The sequence below is a fragment of the Penicillium cataractarum genome, assembly GCF_028827025.1.
Source record: "Penicillium cataractarum strain IBT 29864 chromosome Unknown utg000007l, whole genome shotgun sequence".
In the NCBI taxonomy this organism is placed as follows: domain Eukaryota; kingdom Fungi; phylum Ascomycota; class Eurotiomycetes; order Eurotiales; family Aspergillaceae; genus Penicillium; species Penicillium cataractarum.
In genome coordinates this window covers 1,903,007-1,916,745 of record NW_026622743.1, presented here as the reverse complement: position 1 = coordinate 1,916,745, position 13,739 = coordinate 1,903,007, and the positions used below count along the sequence as shown (strand labels likewise).

Below are 13,739 nucleotides of genomic sequence, written 5' to 3'. Positions count from 1 at the left end.
GCATACGGTTGACGGTTCCAATTCGGTATGCAACCAGATATCATATAATTTCAACTAGAGAAATAACAGTCTAGGGTATATGATAAGTCTAATTCATGAAGCTTGGAAGCCAGAGCCTGTTGTATTATATTCCCACGCTACTTATCAACGGCCGCCTTGTTATCTTCTTTGACCGGCGCTGCTGGGGCCACAGGTGTATCCGCACAATCGACTGAAATAATCTGATGTTCGATTTCGGCATCGTTGACCGAGATCACAAGTGCACTGAGCTGGTTCCCGTATAAACAAGCTGTGTCCAGCCCAACAGTATACCTACCCAGCTGCAAACGGCGCTTTGCATCGTGTCCAAACACCACAGTAGTCGGTGATGCGAGCTTGTCTTGCCATCGATCCCATTCCGCGGCCCAGCCTTCTTCTCCAAAGGATTCATCTGGCGTGTAACCTTCTTCCTCACCTGGCTTCCGGATAAGGCTCCTCATATGTAGTACAGCATGGGGGTCCTGCTCTTCGAGTGGGATACCGGGAACTAGGCCCGCATGTGCGACGATGAGACTGTTGCCGAGGGAGGACGGTAGATTCTGAGGTAGCTGGATGCGCAATATCAATGGCAATGCAGCAAGCCATTTTATTTGGTGAGCAGAAAGCTGGAATGCTGTTCTATATGTTGTTGCGCCATGTCGAAGACTAATGTTGGTTGTAGCAGGTCCGGTTTTCTCTGAGCCTTCAGTAGGAGCTGTGTCTTTGGGCAGATCACCTCGAGGAGTATCAGGCGTAGACAATGCATCAATCAAGCCCTTGAACCGATCAATGCCTCCATTAGCGACTATCTCGGCTGCCGCATCAAGGACTGCATTGTCGTGATTGCCTCGTACTGCGCTGGCGCCTAGTTTGATCGCCAAATCAACGACACTAGAGCTATCAGGCCCTTTATTGGTAATGTCGCCAGCCAAAATAAGATGATCTCCTTTGGCTTTGTCAAATCCGATTTTCTCAAGGAGATTTTCCAGGGACTTTCTCATTCCATGTACGTCGCCCACAATAACCAAGCGTCGGCTCTGAGTGCCATTTTCCAAATATGAGGAAGAAGATTGTGGGATAAGAGAGGTCGGTAGGTCTGAGATAAATGTTGTGATTGGATATACCTTCTTTGAAGGCTTTTGAGTGGCCATTGTTATTGAAGACGTAGGATAAGCATCATTATGTGCGGAAGTCGTTTTTGTCCAACTTGGCTTCAAATTGAATAAGGCACGGTAGGTCGGGCCGTACGGAATCCCGATGGATTGCTAATTACGTAATTGCCAGGGGCGTTCCTTATTGGTTGAAGCCCAGTGTACAAACAGCCCGACAGATCTAGGCTAACTACGGTACTTGGATTCTACAGTATTTCTCAAGAGGAAGGATAATTGCTACATGAATAAGATACCGAATAATCAGACACATTTTCAATGCATGTTCTGGGATCCTGATCTTTTCCTAGCTAAGTGAAGTTCCGCTTCGATTCCGTCACAGGGGGACGATTTGCGCGGATCTAAGAGCTCTCCAGGAAAATCGAAGATTGAAATACTGATATCTTACAGCGTTGAAGATTTCCGGGGTCATATTATGTTAAAAACTCATTTCTGGGGCCAAGGAAGAGAGTCTACTTAGGCTTGGTATCATAAATCAGATAACTTCCTGGTAATACTTAGCAAGGATTTATAGTGTAAAATTACGCATCGCGGTAGCGGGTTTAGCTATCCGGGCCTTTATTAGTATTAGTGTCTCTTTATCGAGCCACGCGTTAGGTAGACGGAGAAGATAGAAGTTCACTAAAGGTTCGTTTACGATATATACCTAGGTTCGAATCGGGCTCTAGTGATTATGACGACTATGAGCGATACCTCGTATCGGATAGGGTATAGCTAACTCGAGATCTGGTGGATACTAAACGAGTTATTAATTCTGGGGAATCTACGACTAGTTAGGTCCTCAAAAATCTTTGAAGAGGAGCAAGGAGCGGAGCAAGCGTGCGGGGACGGAGCTATTAATCCTGGGCTTTGATCGATGTGGTGTTTTGATCAAAGCTAAGACTAGAATGAATCCTCCGATTTCAAGACTAAGAGAAGATCGAGCCAACAGGAGGACAAGAAGCTGTTATACGTGAAAGAGTGGTTCACTGGTCATTTTCGGTGGCTCCGTCGCACGATACTCCCTATCCTGCAAATCCCGAGCGCATTGCTTGGTCCATATTTTGCGATTATTGCATGAAGAGAAGGAGGTAGAAAGCCTCTCTAAAACTAGATGAAAGCCTCTCTAAAACTAGATCACTTGTGGAATACATATATGCGCCATAATATCTGTCGGGTGGGGCTTCCTATCTCGGCTGCCGCTGCTTTTATGAGGGCGCTCACACTCAGGCTCAGTGAGTAAATGTCAGCACGGGCTCAGCCTCAGCGATCAGGTAAGGAGAGTCATGTGATTAATGACTAAGGCTCAAGTGATCACTCAGTGCTTGCTCACCACCCCGATGCTTTTACATCCAATCAGCGTTTGTTTCTTAGCGTCCTTCTGGCTATTCCCAAATTGGTATGGCCCATAGGGTCATTTAATCTGTGAACACTAGCGCCCCTATGTTAGTAAGGTGAGTGTCTCTGTTTAACAGAATGTCTGTATTTCTACCCATTGCATCTATATGGGAATGGGCCAGCTCTTTTAGGATGATGCGGTTAAATGCGGTTTACTCTATCATGTATCGCGTCTACTTTGTAATTTCTCAAATACAAGAGGGAGACTGACAGTCCTCAGGGTTTCTGGTCACATGATCTTAATAGATCCCTGAGCCGTCAAGCTCTAATGCTCCTGACGAGAGATCTCCTTCCTTCCTATCTTCAACAGATCTTTCCTATTCAGCCTACTTCGGATTGTAATACCCATACTTCATGTTTACTTCTTCCGGACCTCTGTCGTCTGAAGTATGCTTTTCTTTTGTGTTAGTTCCTATCAATTATCTTAAGTATATAGTCTCTCGTTAGGTCTATCTCTGACCATCAGCCTCAATCTTCAATCTCATTTCTCTTTCATCTGATAAGCCCATCCTTCATCTCAACTCTCTCATGTTAGGTGCTACATCTAAAGACAACCGGAAGTAATTCCGCGGACTGGCGAGGATCCCACGGGTTCTGTGCAACAACCCGGGGTTATGGTTGTGAACTTTTGGGTCCCGGGGTGGGGCCACGGATCTGAAGCAGAGTCCACAGTAGGAAGGGTCGGCCACCATCTATAGGTCATTCGTCCTTTCGGCTGGGTATTTATTAAGCTATCGTCCTTTGAGTAGGGAAAAAATTGATACTCAACCCATTTCACAATGCCATCCTGGACCCATCTAATTCGTTTCATTGCTGTGGAGGACAGCCAGGTCCACCTCGGCCAACTGGTGGACACGACTCGCGATGTTGGCCGGGATAGCGTTCATGGTGCGGAAATCGCTGCCTACATCGTTAAGGGCACTATATTTGACGGCCGTGTAACTATGGAAGTGATGCACGTCAAGCAGCTGCTCTCCCCGGTCTCACGAGACGATTGCAACTATATCCGCTGCCTAGGGCTTAATTATGTGGACCATGCAAAGGAAGCCAGTTTGGCTCTTCCCAAGAGCCCCACCCTCTTCAGCAAGCCACGTACTAGCCTATCTGGCCCATACCCGGCAGCGATCAATATCCCAAAATGTGCCCAGGACGGGACGAGCGACTACGAAGCCGAGCTATGTCTCGTCATCGGGAAGAGCGGTTGTGACATTCCCGAGGATGAAGCTCTGGACTACGTGCTGGGATATACCGCTTCAAATGACGTGTCCGCGCGGGCGATGCAATTGGAAACCACCCAGTGGGGCTTCTCCAAAGGGTTTGACTCCAGCTGTCCGATCGGCCCGGTCCTCGTATCCTCCTCCGTGATACAAGACCCCCAGACCCTATCGATCAAGGCCGTTCATAATGGCACAACTGTACAGGATGGCCATACAAAGGACATGATCTTCAACGTGAAGAAGCAGATCTCCTTCCTCTCCCAGGGCACGACACTGGAGGCGGGAACTCTCCTCCTGACGGGAACACCCGCTGGTATTGGCTTTTTCCATGACCCCAAGGTGGTTTTGAACAATGGGGATGAGATCTCGGTTGAGATCGATCAGATAGGAACACTGGTCAACAAAGTTCGGTATGAGAGTCGATGAGTACGATTTGATTGAATGAATGTGTATATAGAAAGAGAACGAAACCTCCACTCAGTTTAGAAATCAAGTTAACATCATTCTGAAGCGAGTGGTCGGAGAAAGCCCTTTAAAAATTTTGCATTAAGTACAACAAGTTCCGGCTGACACAGGAACGGAACATCGTGGTATAATATCCTCCGTATCATCCGGGGGTCTCGATGACCATCCGCGGGCCTCGGCCAGGTCTGCTTTAAAACGTATGATACTGTCCCGCCCCTCCAAAGAAAGGCCTACGGTTTCCCTACCAAGATATTTTGCTCATTTTTTGTGGCGCCAGATACTGAAGCACCACCAGTGGACCAAATTTATCATAACAAAATGTCTAGCCGCAGCGCAACCGCCGACATTGGCCTTCGCGATTGTACTCGCTATATCACTGGCCACAATGACGAGGCAAAAAGTGTCTTTCTGCCAACACCGGACTTGTTCCATCATCAGCGCCGTGGGTACTCGGTGGCAAGGGCATACACTGTGCCTCGGGCACCTGCCCCCTTGGACCAAAATACCGATCTCGAACTCTATCAAGCTGCATACGACGGCACCGAAGCTACTTCCTGTAGTAAAGAAGGCCCGAATGTGGTAGTCGATAGTGGTGTCAACTCTGTTTATATTGATATGACCCCTGGAGCTCAGTCGAAGATGCATCGGACTGTTTCTATCGATTTGGTGGTCGTCATCGAAGGGGAGATCGAGCTGGAGCTCGACTCGGGGGAGAAAAAGTTGCTCTGTCCTGGAGTACGTCCCTCCCTTTATGATCGCGCGCAATGTAGGCGTTGCTAACAGATCCCTCCAGGATACTGTCGTACAGCGTGGAACGATGCATCGTTGGACAAACCCGTCGAATACCAAGCCGGCCAGGATGTTGGCTGTCCTCGTATCTAGTGAGAACGCCCGAATTGGCGGTCATGAACTCAAGCAGGAGTATCTGCCTGATTGAAGCAAACATGGATGGTTGCCTGCAGTCATATCGTCTAGCAGGTGGCGGCGTCAGGTTCCCAGAAACATAGGCATAGCTTCATCACCTTTAGTCAAGGCGAAAACTCCTGGAACTCGGGCAATGAAAGTATTCAAGAGATTAAACCCACGTCGCTTCTAGCTAGATATGCCAAGCCCTTGAGTCCATTTAGACACTCACCCTGTTCAAAACGAGTGTTCACGTAGTATGGCTCACGTCTTTATCAAAAGATCTATGCTTTCTAGGAATTATCCGATCAAACGGAGATGACACTCTTTGGAACATTTCAGCCGAGGAGCACACTCTGGCCTATATATAATGTGATAATCTAAACCTAAATCCTCTTGAGAAGTAGTCAAATAGGTTGGGTGTCATGTAAATTGACAAATGCGAAGCCCTGTCTGACTGCATCACATACAGTAATTCTGAGAAAATTTTGTACCCAGATGCACTTGATGGTGATTTCCTCAGATGTTCAAGTTTGATGTTAAAAAGATCCACACTGGGATTTCTACCAGTTGTGTCCTCTTTAGATCTCCGTCCGGCTATTTAGCATGTTAATGCCGCTACAGTAAATTGGAAGGACCAGGTGCAAGGCCACGACATTTCTACACATCTTAAGCAAAACCACACATTCAAACCTGAGCTAGGTTAATGAAACCGTTGAAATGTGAATTGCGCATTAGTAAAGATTAAGTAAATAAAAGTATTCCCTGTTTACCGGTATTTCATGAGAAATCATTTATAGAACGTAGCCGAGAGCGGCATTTGACACAGCAAGTCCAAAAGTATGATCTATGTCATGCCAGAAGAATACATGTGGTTCCGTAGAAGTAAGAGCAGCTCAAAATCTCTGCTCCTGCACTCCATTTCGAAATTGTTTCAACAACTCCCGTCCATAATCATTCCCATTCGGCGTTCTTATAATGGTATGAACATGATATTTGGCCGGGACCTTATTGAGCAGGAAAACCCCAGAGTGATGATCAAACTCGACCATAATAACAGGGCTTTGAATGCGAAAGTAAAACGCATCGTCATCGCCGAAGCCTCCGATCCAAGAGAAATAGGTCTCGTGGAGATAGCTCTTGATTTGCTGCATGCGGGCCTCAAAGGCCTTAGGCGGGAGCAGGATGATGAACGAGGCGACGGCTTTTAACAGAAGACCTTGCTGTGTGAGCGGCATTTCTGTGGCTTTGACGCCTTCGTAAGGGATGATGCGGTTGTCTTGGAATGCGCCTCCGAGGTGCCTCTATATTCATCACTAGTCAGATATGTAACACTGATCTGTTTCTGTGCTGTGTGTCAGTCATACCTGGTCGTATGGGTTCCAGCGGCCGGGAGGCATGTCGTCGGTATACATTTCCTTGTAAATTTGGGCCCTCTGCTGAAGTTGTTCCGGGAGAGTGTTCATCAATTCTAATCCGTAGGCCCCCTCTTCAGCGCAGAGTGTCAGCCCCTTTTGTGGCCCGGCGTCGATTTGCTGCATTGCTTGGTTCAGTATACACCGTCGATCTGGTAGGTCAACAAACATACATTGGGTTCAGCACCGAGAAAGACCGGGCTGATCGTCATCTGTCTCCCCAAAATGAAGATATTCAGACAGGCATGGTGTCCATTGAGGGAAAAGCCCCACGGCTTAGTTGCGGAGGGCGTTCCAAATAAGGAGAATCTATTTATCACGATCAGCACCCCAAAAGAAATTGCTAGAAGCCGAAAGTGTATATTCACTGGTAGCTGTGTCGATTCAAAATAGGCGCTGCGTTGCATAATTCTCCGAGGAAGTGGTTCGTCTCCATCGCGGCCTTGAGCTTGTAATACCCCGTCTTGCTCAAACTAGCCTCTACCAGCTTGAGGATTGCCTCGATTTTATATGACTCCAGAGACTGAAGTTGCAAACCATACTTGAAAATTAAAACTTCAGGATTGGACCATTTTCTCCTATTATCGATGATCAGCGATATATCATCTCAGACCCGGGAAAATAATGTATACCATGCATCCGAATCAATGTCGTGGCTCGCAATGCGCAGCTCCTGCTCCGAAAGAAGAGCTCGGAGCTCCGTGGCCGCAGCGACCTGTGCTAAAATCAATGAATATTCCTTAACGCGGGTTCTGTTATCCAAATGAATACCATTTCCTCGACCGGAGCACCCTCATCGGCTCTTTTAAAAATTCCCTCTTTGCGCCGTCCGTCGGTCGTGATCCCGTAAAATGGTTCTCTGAGCTCCGCCTTCCATTTATCGAAAACTTGAATTACATGCGGATCACTCGCAATCTTCTTGGAGTAAGTCTCGATATCGGTTTGGTCAAGTCCATCAATACGAGGATGTCCTGGCTCAGGAATAAAGTTGCGAAATTCACTGCCCCGCGATGCGGTCTCGAGTATGGAAACCGACGGTGCCATAGTTGCAATTTTGGTTAGAAGGGGAATAGAAAGAAGTCACGCCTTCAAAACTAGCATTGGCACTGCACTGTCGTTGGTCCCTTGTTTTATTCAATCATTTTATTTGTCATTTCATTCTATGACTAAAATATTTCCGGGGTACCGGGGGAGAACGTCACATGAGGCTGGGAGCTTGGTCTCCTTCCGGGGATGGGATGTTGTTTTCCGTGGTTGTTGCCCCACATCACCTTCGCAGACGAAATCAATGCACACTAGCTATATGTCTTCTCTATCGGATGATTCCAAGTTCTCTCAGTTGACCACTATCATTGCTCGTCCCCCACCGAAAACATGAATTATTTCGCAGCCAAGTTCACCAATGCCAATATTGCCCAAGATGCGGCGCCCTACGACAGCTCTCTGTTTCTGGCCTTGAACGAGAAAATTAGCAAAGTTCAGCCGTCTTCTCATAAAAATTTCAGTATTGCACTTTTGGTACACTGATTCGATGACCAATCTAGTGTTCTAAGTTCATCTTAGCTAACTGAGTATGGACAGAGTGCGATGCTTGTTGCCCAGAAACGCGGAGATGCAGTATCCGCTCTGTTTCAGGATGCAACGAAGGACGAGTCGGATGAAAATGTGAAGGAGACTTTTATTCTTGTTCGAGAAGCTCTTGCACTTGCCGCGCCGTTTGTTGGATTTCCTTCTTGCATGCCAGCGGTGTTTGGTCTAGTTGGTGAGTTGCGAAAGCGAGGAATCGACGAGGTTCCTACTAAGCCTAGGTGGGTTCATGTGACATGCTCACGGTTGGATATACCCATGCTGACTTGTAGGTTGAGATTTGGGTTTGATAAATTTGATTATGCAACAGAGGGGGTGTCAGCATTTCAGAAAGTCTACCGGGGAGTTGGCAATAGTGAAGTGGGAAAGATGCTGGATCAGTATTTCCCAGACATCTGTAAGTTTGCTCGTATTGATCATATGAGCAAGATCTGGACAGAGTACTAATAGGCTGCCAGCGTACTATGCCAACACCGCCGTATTCGGGTATCTCCTTAGCGGTAATAGCCTCCTTGCCCTTCAAGAAAAGGAGTTGGTCCTTGCTTCGGGAATTTTCGCGCAAGGTGCGATTCGTCAATCACAAAGTCATTGCAAAGCGGCTATCCAACTTGGCAACAGAGTTGAAGTTGTCCAGGCACTGTCCGATGCCAGCGTCGAGGTTGCATTGTGGAATAAGAATCCTCTACCAGCAGTGATTAATGTTCGCCAGTTGGAAGAGGAAGTGAAGCGCAATCTGGCTGCGCTGGGTGTGGAAAGCCAGTAATTTTAACTTGGTGTTTCGAATTTCTTTCAAAGACGACTATCTTATTTAGAGAAAAATACAAAGTGGACATCAACATAGCTCCTACTGTAATGTGAGCAAGTCCTCGCGGAGATTTTCGGGCGTACCCGTATGATTGTTATCCCATCGGTATCCCGCCCATCCAGTTGCTAGCTATGAGTTCAGGACACCGAGTGGCATGAATTACGGTCCCGGGGGCCATACCGGGCTTGCGCCGCCACCCAGGGGGTGGCCTTGGCCCAATAGATCCGAGACCGATGATGGGTACCTCCGGCTCCCGTGGAGAGAAATGGCTGAGCCCACATCATCCACGGGAACGAAAAACCAGGAAGTCACAGCAGTTTGGCGGGCGCCAGGTAGCCCCATAATTGCTATTATTCCGGCGGGGTAGCAAATCAAATCGAATATTTCCAGATAGGAAATAAAGAGTACTTCGATTCGATGGTTGACTCTCTCCCTCCCTTCACCTAGAGCATTGTTTTCGTTCACGCTACACCACAGAAGATGGAAAATATACAGGCCAATGGCGCTTCCTCCGGCGCTGCGTATACGGTTCAGGAGGAGCTGTTGGGTACGCCCAGAAAGCTTCGAGTGCTGATGGTTGGAGCCGGTGCTAGCGGTCTGAATGTTGCACGTCAGATGGAATCACACATGAAAAACTACGAGCTGCAAATATACGAAAAGAACGAGGATATCGGAGGTACATGGTTTGAAAATAGGTTCGTATTCAATCTCAATTGTTTACCAGTGATCACTGTTGCAAGATCTGACCCAGTAAATACAGGTACCCGGGATGTGCTTGTGACATTCCCTCGCACAGCTATCAGTACACTTGGGAGCCAAATCCGGAATGGTCAACTTTGTAAGATCATGTTGAGAACATTCATGAAGGGCCAACTGACTTTTATTGCAGTTACTCCCAAGCAGGAGAAATCTTGGAGTACTTCAGGAATGTGGCCACCAAGTATCAACTGTACAAGTACATCCGTCTGAGCCATTTGGTGACTGGAGCAGTATGGGACGAGGAGAAAGGGATCTGGAACCTGGAGATAAAGAGAATTTCGACTGGAGAGATCATTCACGACTGGGGTCACGTTCTCATTAACGGATGTGGCGTTCTAAAGTAGGTTCCCCGTGGTTGTCACCTGTCCAGATTTAACTAATAGGTATGGCCAACCAAGCAACTGGAAATGGCCCGATATTCCCGGCCTGCACGCTTTCAAAGGCGACCTCATTCATAGTGCCGCTTGGCCCGAGGATTATGATTATACCAACAAGACTGTTGCTGTTCTTGGATGTGGCTCGTCTGGAGTGCAAATCGTTCCTGCCATTCAACCCGGTAAGAACGATCAAAGGTATATTATGAACTTATTTCATCGTTAACAGACTCCTTCAGATGTGAAATCGCTTACGACTTTCATCCGCTCCCCTACCTGGATTACTGCCGGATTTGCCCAGAATCATGCAGGACCTGGAGGATCCAATTTTGAGTGTATGTATCCCCTGTGAGCTTAATGCGAGATGGACCATCACTTGACCAAAAATGGATATAGTCAGCGAAGAGCAGAAAAAGGCATTCCGCGAGAACCCGCAGGAGTATCTCAAGTACAGGAAGGATGTCGAAGGGGAGCTCAATGTGAGATTCCGATTTGTAAGTCGCCCAGACCTGCCAAAAAAATCCATCTGTGGGCCTCTACGACTCTAACATGAAGAAACCCAGGCTATCGCCGATAGCAAAGAGCAGGCTGACGCACGGGAATATTCACGCAATGAGATGACTACCAAGCTAGGCAATGACCCGCGGTTGGTGAAGGCGTTGCTACCCGACTTTGCAGTCGGATGCCGGCGACCAACTCCCGGCAATGGCTATCTCGAGTCCTTGACGAAAGAAAATGTGCGCGTGGTGACCGACACGATTGAAAAGGTGGTACCGGAGGGCATTGTTCTATCCACTGGTGAGGTCCTGAATGTTGACTCTTTCATTTGTGCCACCGGTTTCGACATGTCCTTCGCGCCCCGGTTCAATTTGGTCGGCCGCGAGGGCAAGTGTTTGTCCGAAGAGTGGAAGGAGAAGCCCGTCGCGTATCTTTCATTGGCTGCTGCTGATTTCCCCAACTACTTCAGTGAGTAATTCCTTCTAGCGGTAATCTTTCAGTCTGTATTGACTTGTCTAGTGTTCCTCGGACCCAACGCTCCCGTTGGACATGGCAGCGTGCTACCCATCGTTGAGCACACGACCAAATATCTCATCAACCTCATGAAGAAAATGCAAACACAAGGTATCACAGCGGTCGCGCCTAAGGCTGATGCCATCCGGGACATGGAAATCCACACTACCGAGTATATGAAACGGACAGCGTGGGCCACGCGGTGCCGCAGCTGGTTCAAGAATGGAAAGATTGATGGGCCTGTGATTGCCGTCCATCCTGGAAGTCGGATCCACTGGTTCCACATGCTGACAGATGTCCGCTATGAGGATTGGGACTACACTTATACCAGCAACAATCGCTTCCGGTACTTGGGTAACGGTTTCTCTGTAAGGGAGGAAACAGGTATAGATACGACCCGGTATTTAGATGACCCAGAGAAGGGCTACAACGAGTACTAGTCTGTTGGGATCTCTTTATGTTATGTTTGCAATCTGCCGTTAGGGCGCAGGCTGGTCGGCCTCCTGTACATCGTATCTTTCAAATAGCTCCAATCTTTCCAGTCAATCAATCATCGTTCTCTACTTTCTCCTATGGTTTTTTCCGCGTGGATCTGGCGTCCAGGTCGCTTCGGCTTTCTTGTCCACTCCCTGGCCCATCGACCTATTTTCCCACTATTGTACACTTATTAGAAATTGCTTTCGATATAAACCATAGAATCCAGAAGATACCTTTCCTGTTGTGAAGGGCTGAAGCTAATATTGATTCAAACTAGCTACTCCAGACATTGTCTATCAAAAGCGTGAAGAAGGGAAGGAAAACATGCAGGAGGTATGTTATCTCGTTCCCGAGGGCGGTCAAGTAGCAGAAAAGGCCATGTGATACACAAGACCACACGCAGGCACCAGCCTGTTACACCTGTCAGGTCTTGAATTTCGGCATATGCCTATATGGCTTCATTAATCAATCGGTCACATTATCATATTTAGCTTCATCACTACTGCATCTTATCTGTGGCTCTACATATGCGATAATCGCCTGGTTATCAGTCGGGGAATTTGACGTCTTGAAAATGAAGCGGCTGCATCGTACATGAAGGAATTGTCATTTGTCAAGCCGTGTTTAATCTAATAATGGTTTCATTCCAGCAGTCATATCAAAGCACCGACACAGCTTTGACCCGCGCATCCTGCATACAGTCAAACCCGTAGGTCATTCTATGGACATCTACATCCATGACCTTATCCGGAACCTTGCCTGGGACGCCAGTCTTCATTGCTGCAAATTGTCGATCTCGCTCTTCGCGTGCCTTGCCAACTCCCAGATGAAGTTCCCGAGACGACTCAGCAGCCAAGTTGACGAGGGTTTCTGCCCTCGTCTTCCTCGCCCGTTCATAAGCCACGAGAGCTTTGTTAATATTAATGGGGGAGGCATCAGGGAGAGCAGCCAAGAAGATGGAAAGAACAGCACCATCTTCAACGGCCTGGGCAGCGCCCTGGCCCAAGTGTGGCAGAGTCGGATGACAGGCATCGCCGATCAGAGCGAAAGACCCATAAACCCACGTAGGCAGAGGGTCATGGACATGCAACTTCCATTCAACGATCTCCTCATCTGGTGCAAGGTCCAACATGCGCAAGACGAGGGGACAAAAATCGCCATACACAGAGAGCATTGCTTTTTTGGAACCCTTCGTGGTATAAGTCGCCGAGGCTTCAGCTGCAAAATTCACATCGGGCTGCGTGGTCGAAATGTTGTAGATGCTCCGTTGGGAGATAGGATAGGCGACTATATGACGCTTCTCTCCAATCCAACGAATGGTCTCGTTTCCGTCTAGTAGAGCGAGAAGCTCTGGATCATGTTTCATTTGGTCCCGCGTCAACATGATACGGTATGCGGCTTGCCCAGTCTCTCTGACGCCCGCAGTCACATTGAGGTGCTTGAGAAGGGCCACACGGGTTTGAGATTTGATGCCATCCGCTCCTAGCAGAATGTCACATTGCACTTGACGTGACTGACCGTCTTCAGTGGTCACCGTAAAAGTCGGTCTGCCCGTAAAGTCTAGGGTGGTATCGATGCTGGAGCCAAAGCAGAACTTCACTCCACTCTTCACACATCCGTCATAAAGATTATTGACCAAGGTTGCTCGGTGACCACCGGTCTGACGGTAGCCATAGTCTTTTTCAATATTGCTGCAATCCACAAGTCCCATATTTTTCCCAGTCGCACCCTCTTCAAGGTTGTCAGTTCTCCATTTGTGATATGCAGGGTCCGTACGAATGAATGGGCCGTACCTCGGATGCTGTAGAATTCCATAGCTACCCCATCATCGGCGATGGGCTCCCATACCCCAAGCTTCGTTAAGATGCGAGCCATGTTGGGTGCCATTTGGATTCCCGCGCCGACAAACCCCAAAGCTGGGGCTCTCTCGTAGACTGTGACATTTCTGAAGCCCTGCTTTGCAAGTGCCAGAGCGGTGGTAGTACCGCCGATCCCCGCCCCAATGATGCATATCTCCAGGTCCTGAACGACCGCGTGCATTGTGCGAATAGTTGGATAAGATGGTCGTAAAATGTTGCTGGCTGTATTGACTGGTTCTATTTTCTCAACCTGTTATCTTTAACTGGCGACACCAATTGTGGGTCTCTAAGAGACAATCGGTG

General features: G+C 48.0%; 7 protein-coding genes across 7 annotated transcripts; 4 read left to right on the top strand and 3 right to left on the bottom strand.

The window, feature by feature from the left end:
* Window positions 1-137: 137 nt before the first annotated feature.
* Window positions 138-1,169, bottom strand: N7496_008328 (metallophosphoesterase family protein; the record flags this gene model as incomplete). The annotated part of the gene is made up of 1 exon (XM_056701247.1): window positions 138-1,169. One exon carries the CDS (start codon window positions 1,167-1,169, stop codon window positions 138-140), a length of 1,032 nt encoding a protein of 343 aa, XP_056553310.1.
* Window positions 1,170-3,343: 2,174 nt separating this feature from the next.
* N7496_008327 (fumarylacetoacetate hydrolase family protein) lies at window positions 3,344-4,207 on the top strand (the record flags this gene model as incomplete). Its single annotated transcript, XM_056701246.1, has 1 exon — window positions 3,344-4,207. One exon carries the CDS (start codon window positions 3,344-3,346, stop codon window positions 4,205-4,207), a length of 864 nt encoding a protein of 287 aa, XP_056553309.1.
* Window positions 4,208-4,564: 357 nt separating this feature from the next.
* Window positions 4,565-5,183, top strand: N7496_008326 (cupin domain-containing protein; the record flags this gene model as incomplete). The annotated part of the gene is made up of 2 exons (XM_056701245.1): window positions 4,565-4,981; window positions 5,040-5,183. 2 exons carry the CDS (start codon window positions 4,565-4,567, stop codon window positions 5,181-5,183), a joined length of 561 nt encoding a protein of 186 aa, XP_056553308.1.
* Window positions 5,184-6,045: 862 nt separating this feature from the next.
* N7496_008325 (DUF3500 domain-containing protein) lies at window positions 6,046-7,608 on the bottom strand (the record flags this gene model as incomplete). The annotated part of the gene is made up of 6 exons (XM_056701244.1): window positions 6,046-6,453; window positions 6,517-6,684; window positions 6,738-6,873; window positions 6,933-7,142; window positions 7,197-7,279; window positions 7,336-7,608. The coding sequence occupies 6 exons, from the start codon at window positions 7,606-7,608 to the stop codon at window positions 6,046-6,048; spliced, it is 1,278 nt and encodes a 425-aa protein (XP_056553307.1).
* A 330-nt stretch (window positions 7,609-7,938) lies between these two features.
* Window positions 7,939-8,914, top strand: N7496_008324 (uncharacterized protein; the record flags this gene model as incomplete). The annotated part of the gene is made up of 4 exons (XM_056701243.1): window positions 7,939-8,082; window positions 8,146-8,372; window positions 8,424-8,548; window positions 8,610-8,914. 4 exons carry the CDS (start codon window positions 7,939-7,941, stop codon window positions 8,912-8,914), a joined length of 801 nt encoding a protein of 266 aa, XP_056553306.1.
* A 522-nt stretch (window positions 8,915-9,436) lies between these two features.
* On the top strand, window positions 9,437-11,540 carry N7496_008323 (flavin-containing monooxygenase; the record flags this gene model as incomplete). The annotated part of the gene is made up of 8 exons (XM_056701242.1): window positions 9,437-9,651; window positions 9,717-9,794; window positions 9,846-10,055; window positions 10,114-10,271; window positions 10,329-10,424; window positions 10,486-10,583; window positions 10,653-11,055; window positions 11,107-11,540. 8 exons carry the CDS (start codon window positions 9,437-9,439, stop codon window positions 11,538-11,540), a joined length of 1,692 nt encoding a protein of 563 aa, XP_056553305.1.
* Window positions 11,541-12,235: 695 nt separating this feature from the next.
* Window positions 12,236-13,617, bottom strand: N7496_008322 (FAD/NAD(P)-binding domain-containing protein; the record flags this gene model as incomplete). The annotated part of the gene is made up of 2 exons (XM_056701241.1): window positions 12,236-13,308; window positions 13,371-13,617. 2 exons carry the CDS (start codon window positions 13,615-13,617, stop codon window positions 12,236-12,238), a joined length of 1,320 nt encoding a protein of 439 aa, XP_056553304.1.
* Between the last annotated feature and the right edge of the window lie 122 nt (window positions 13,618-13,739).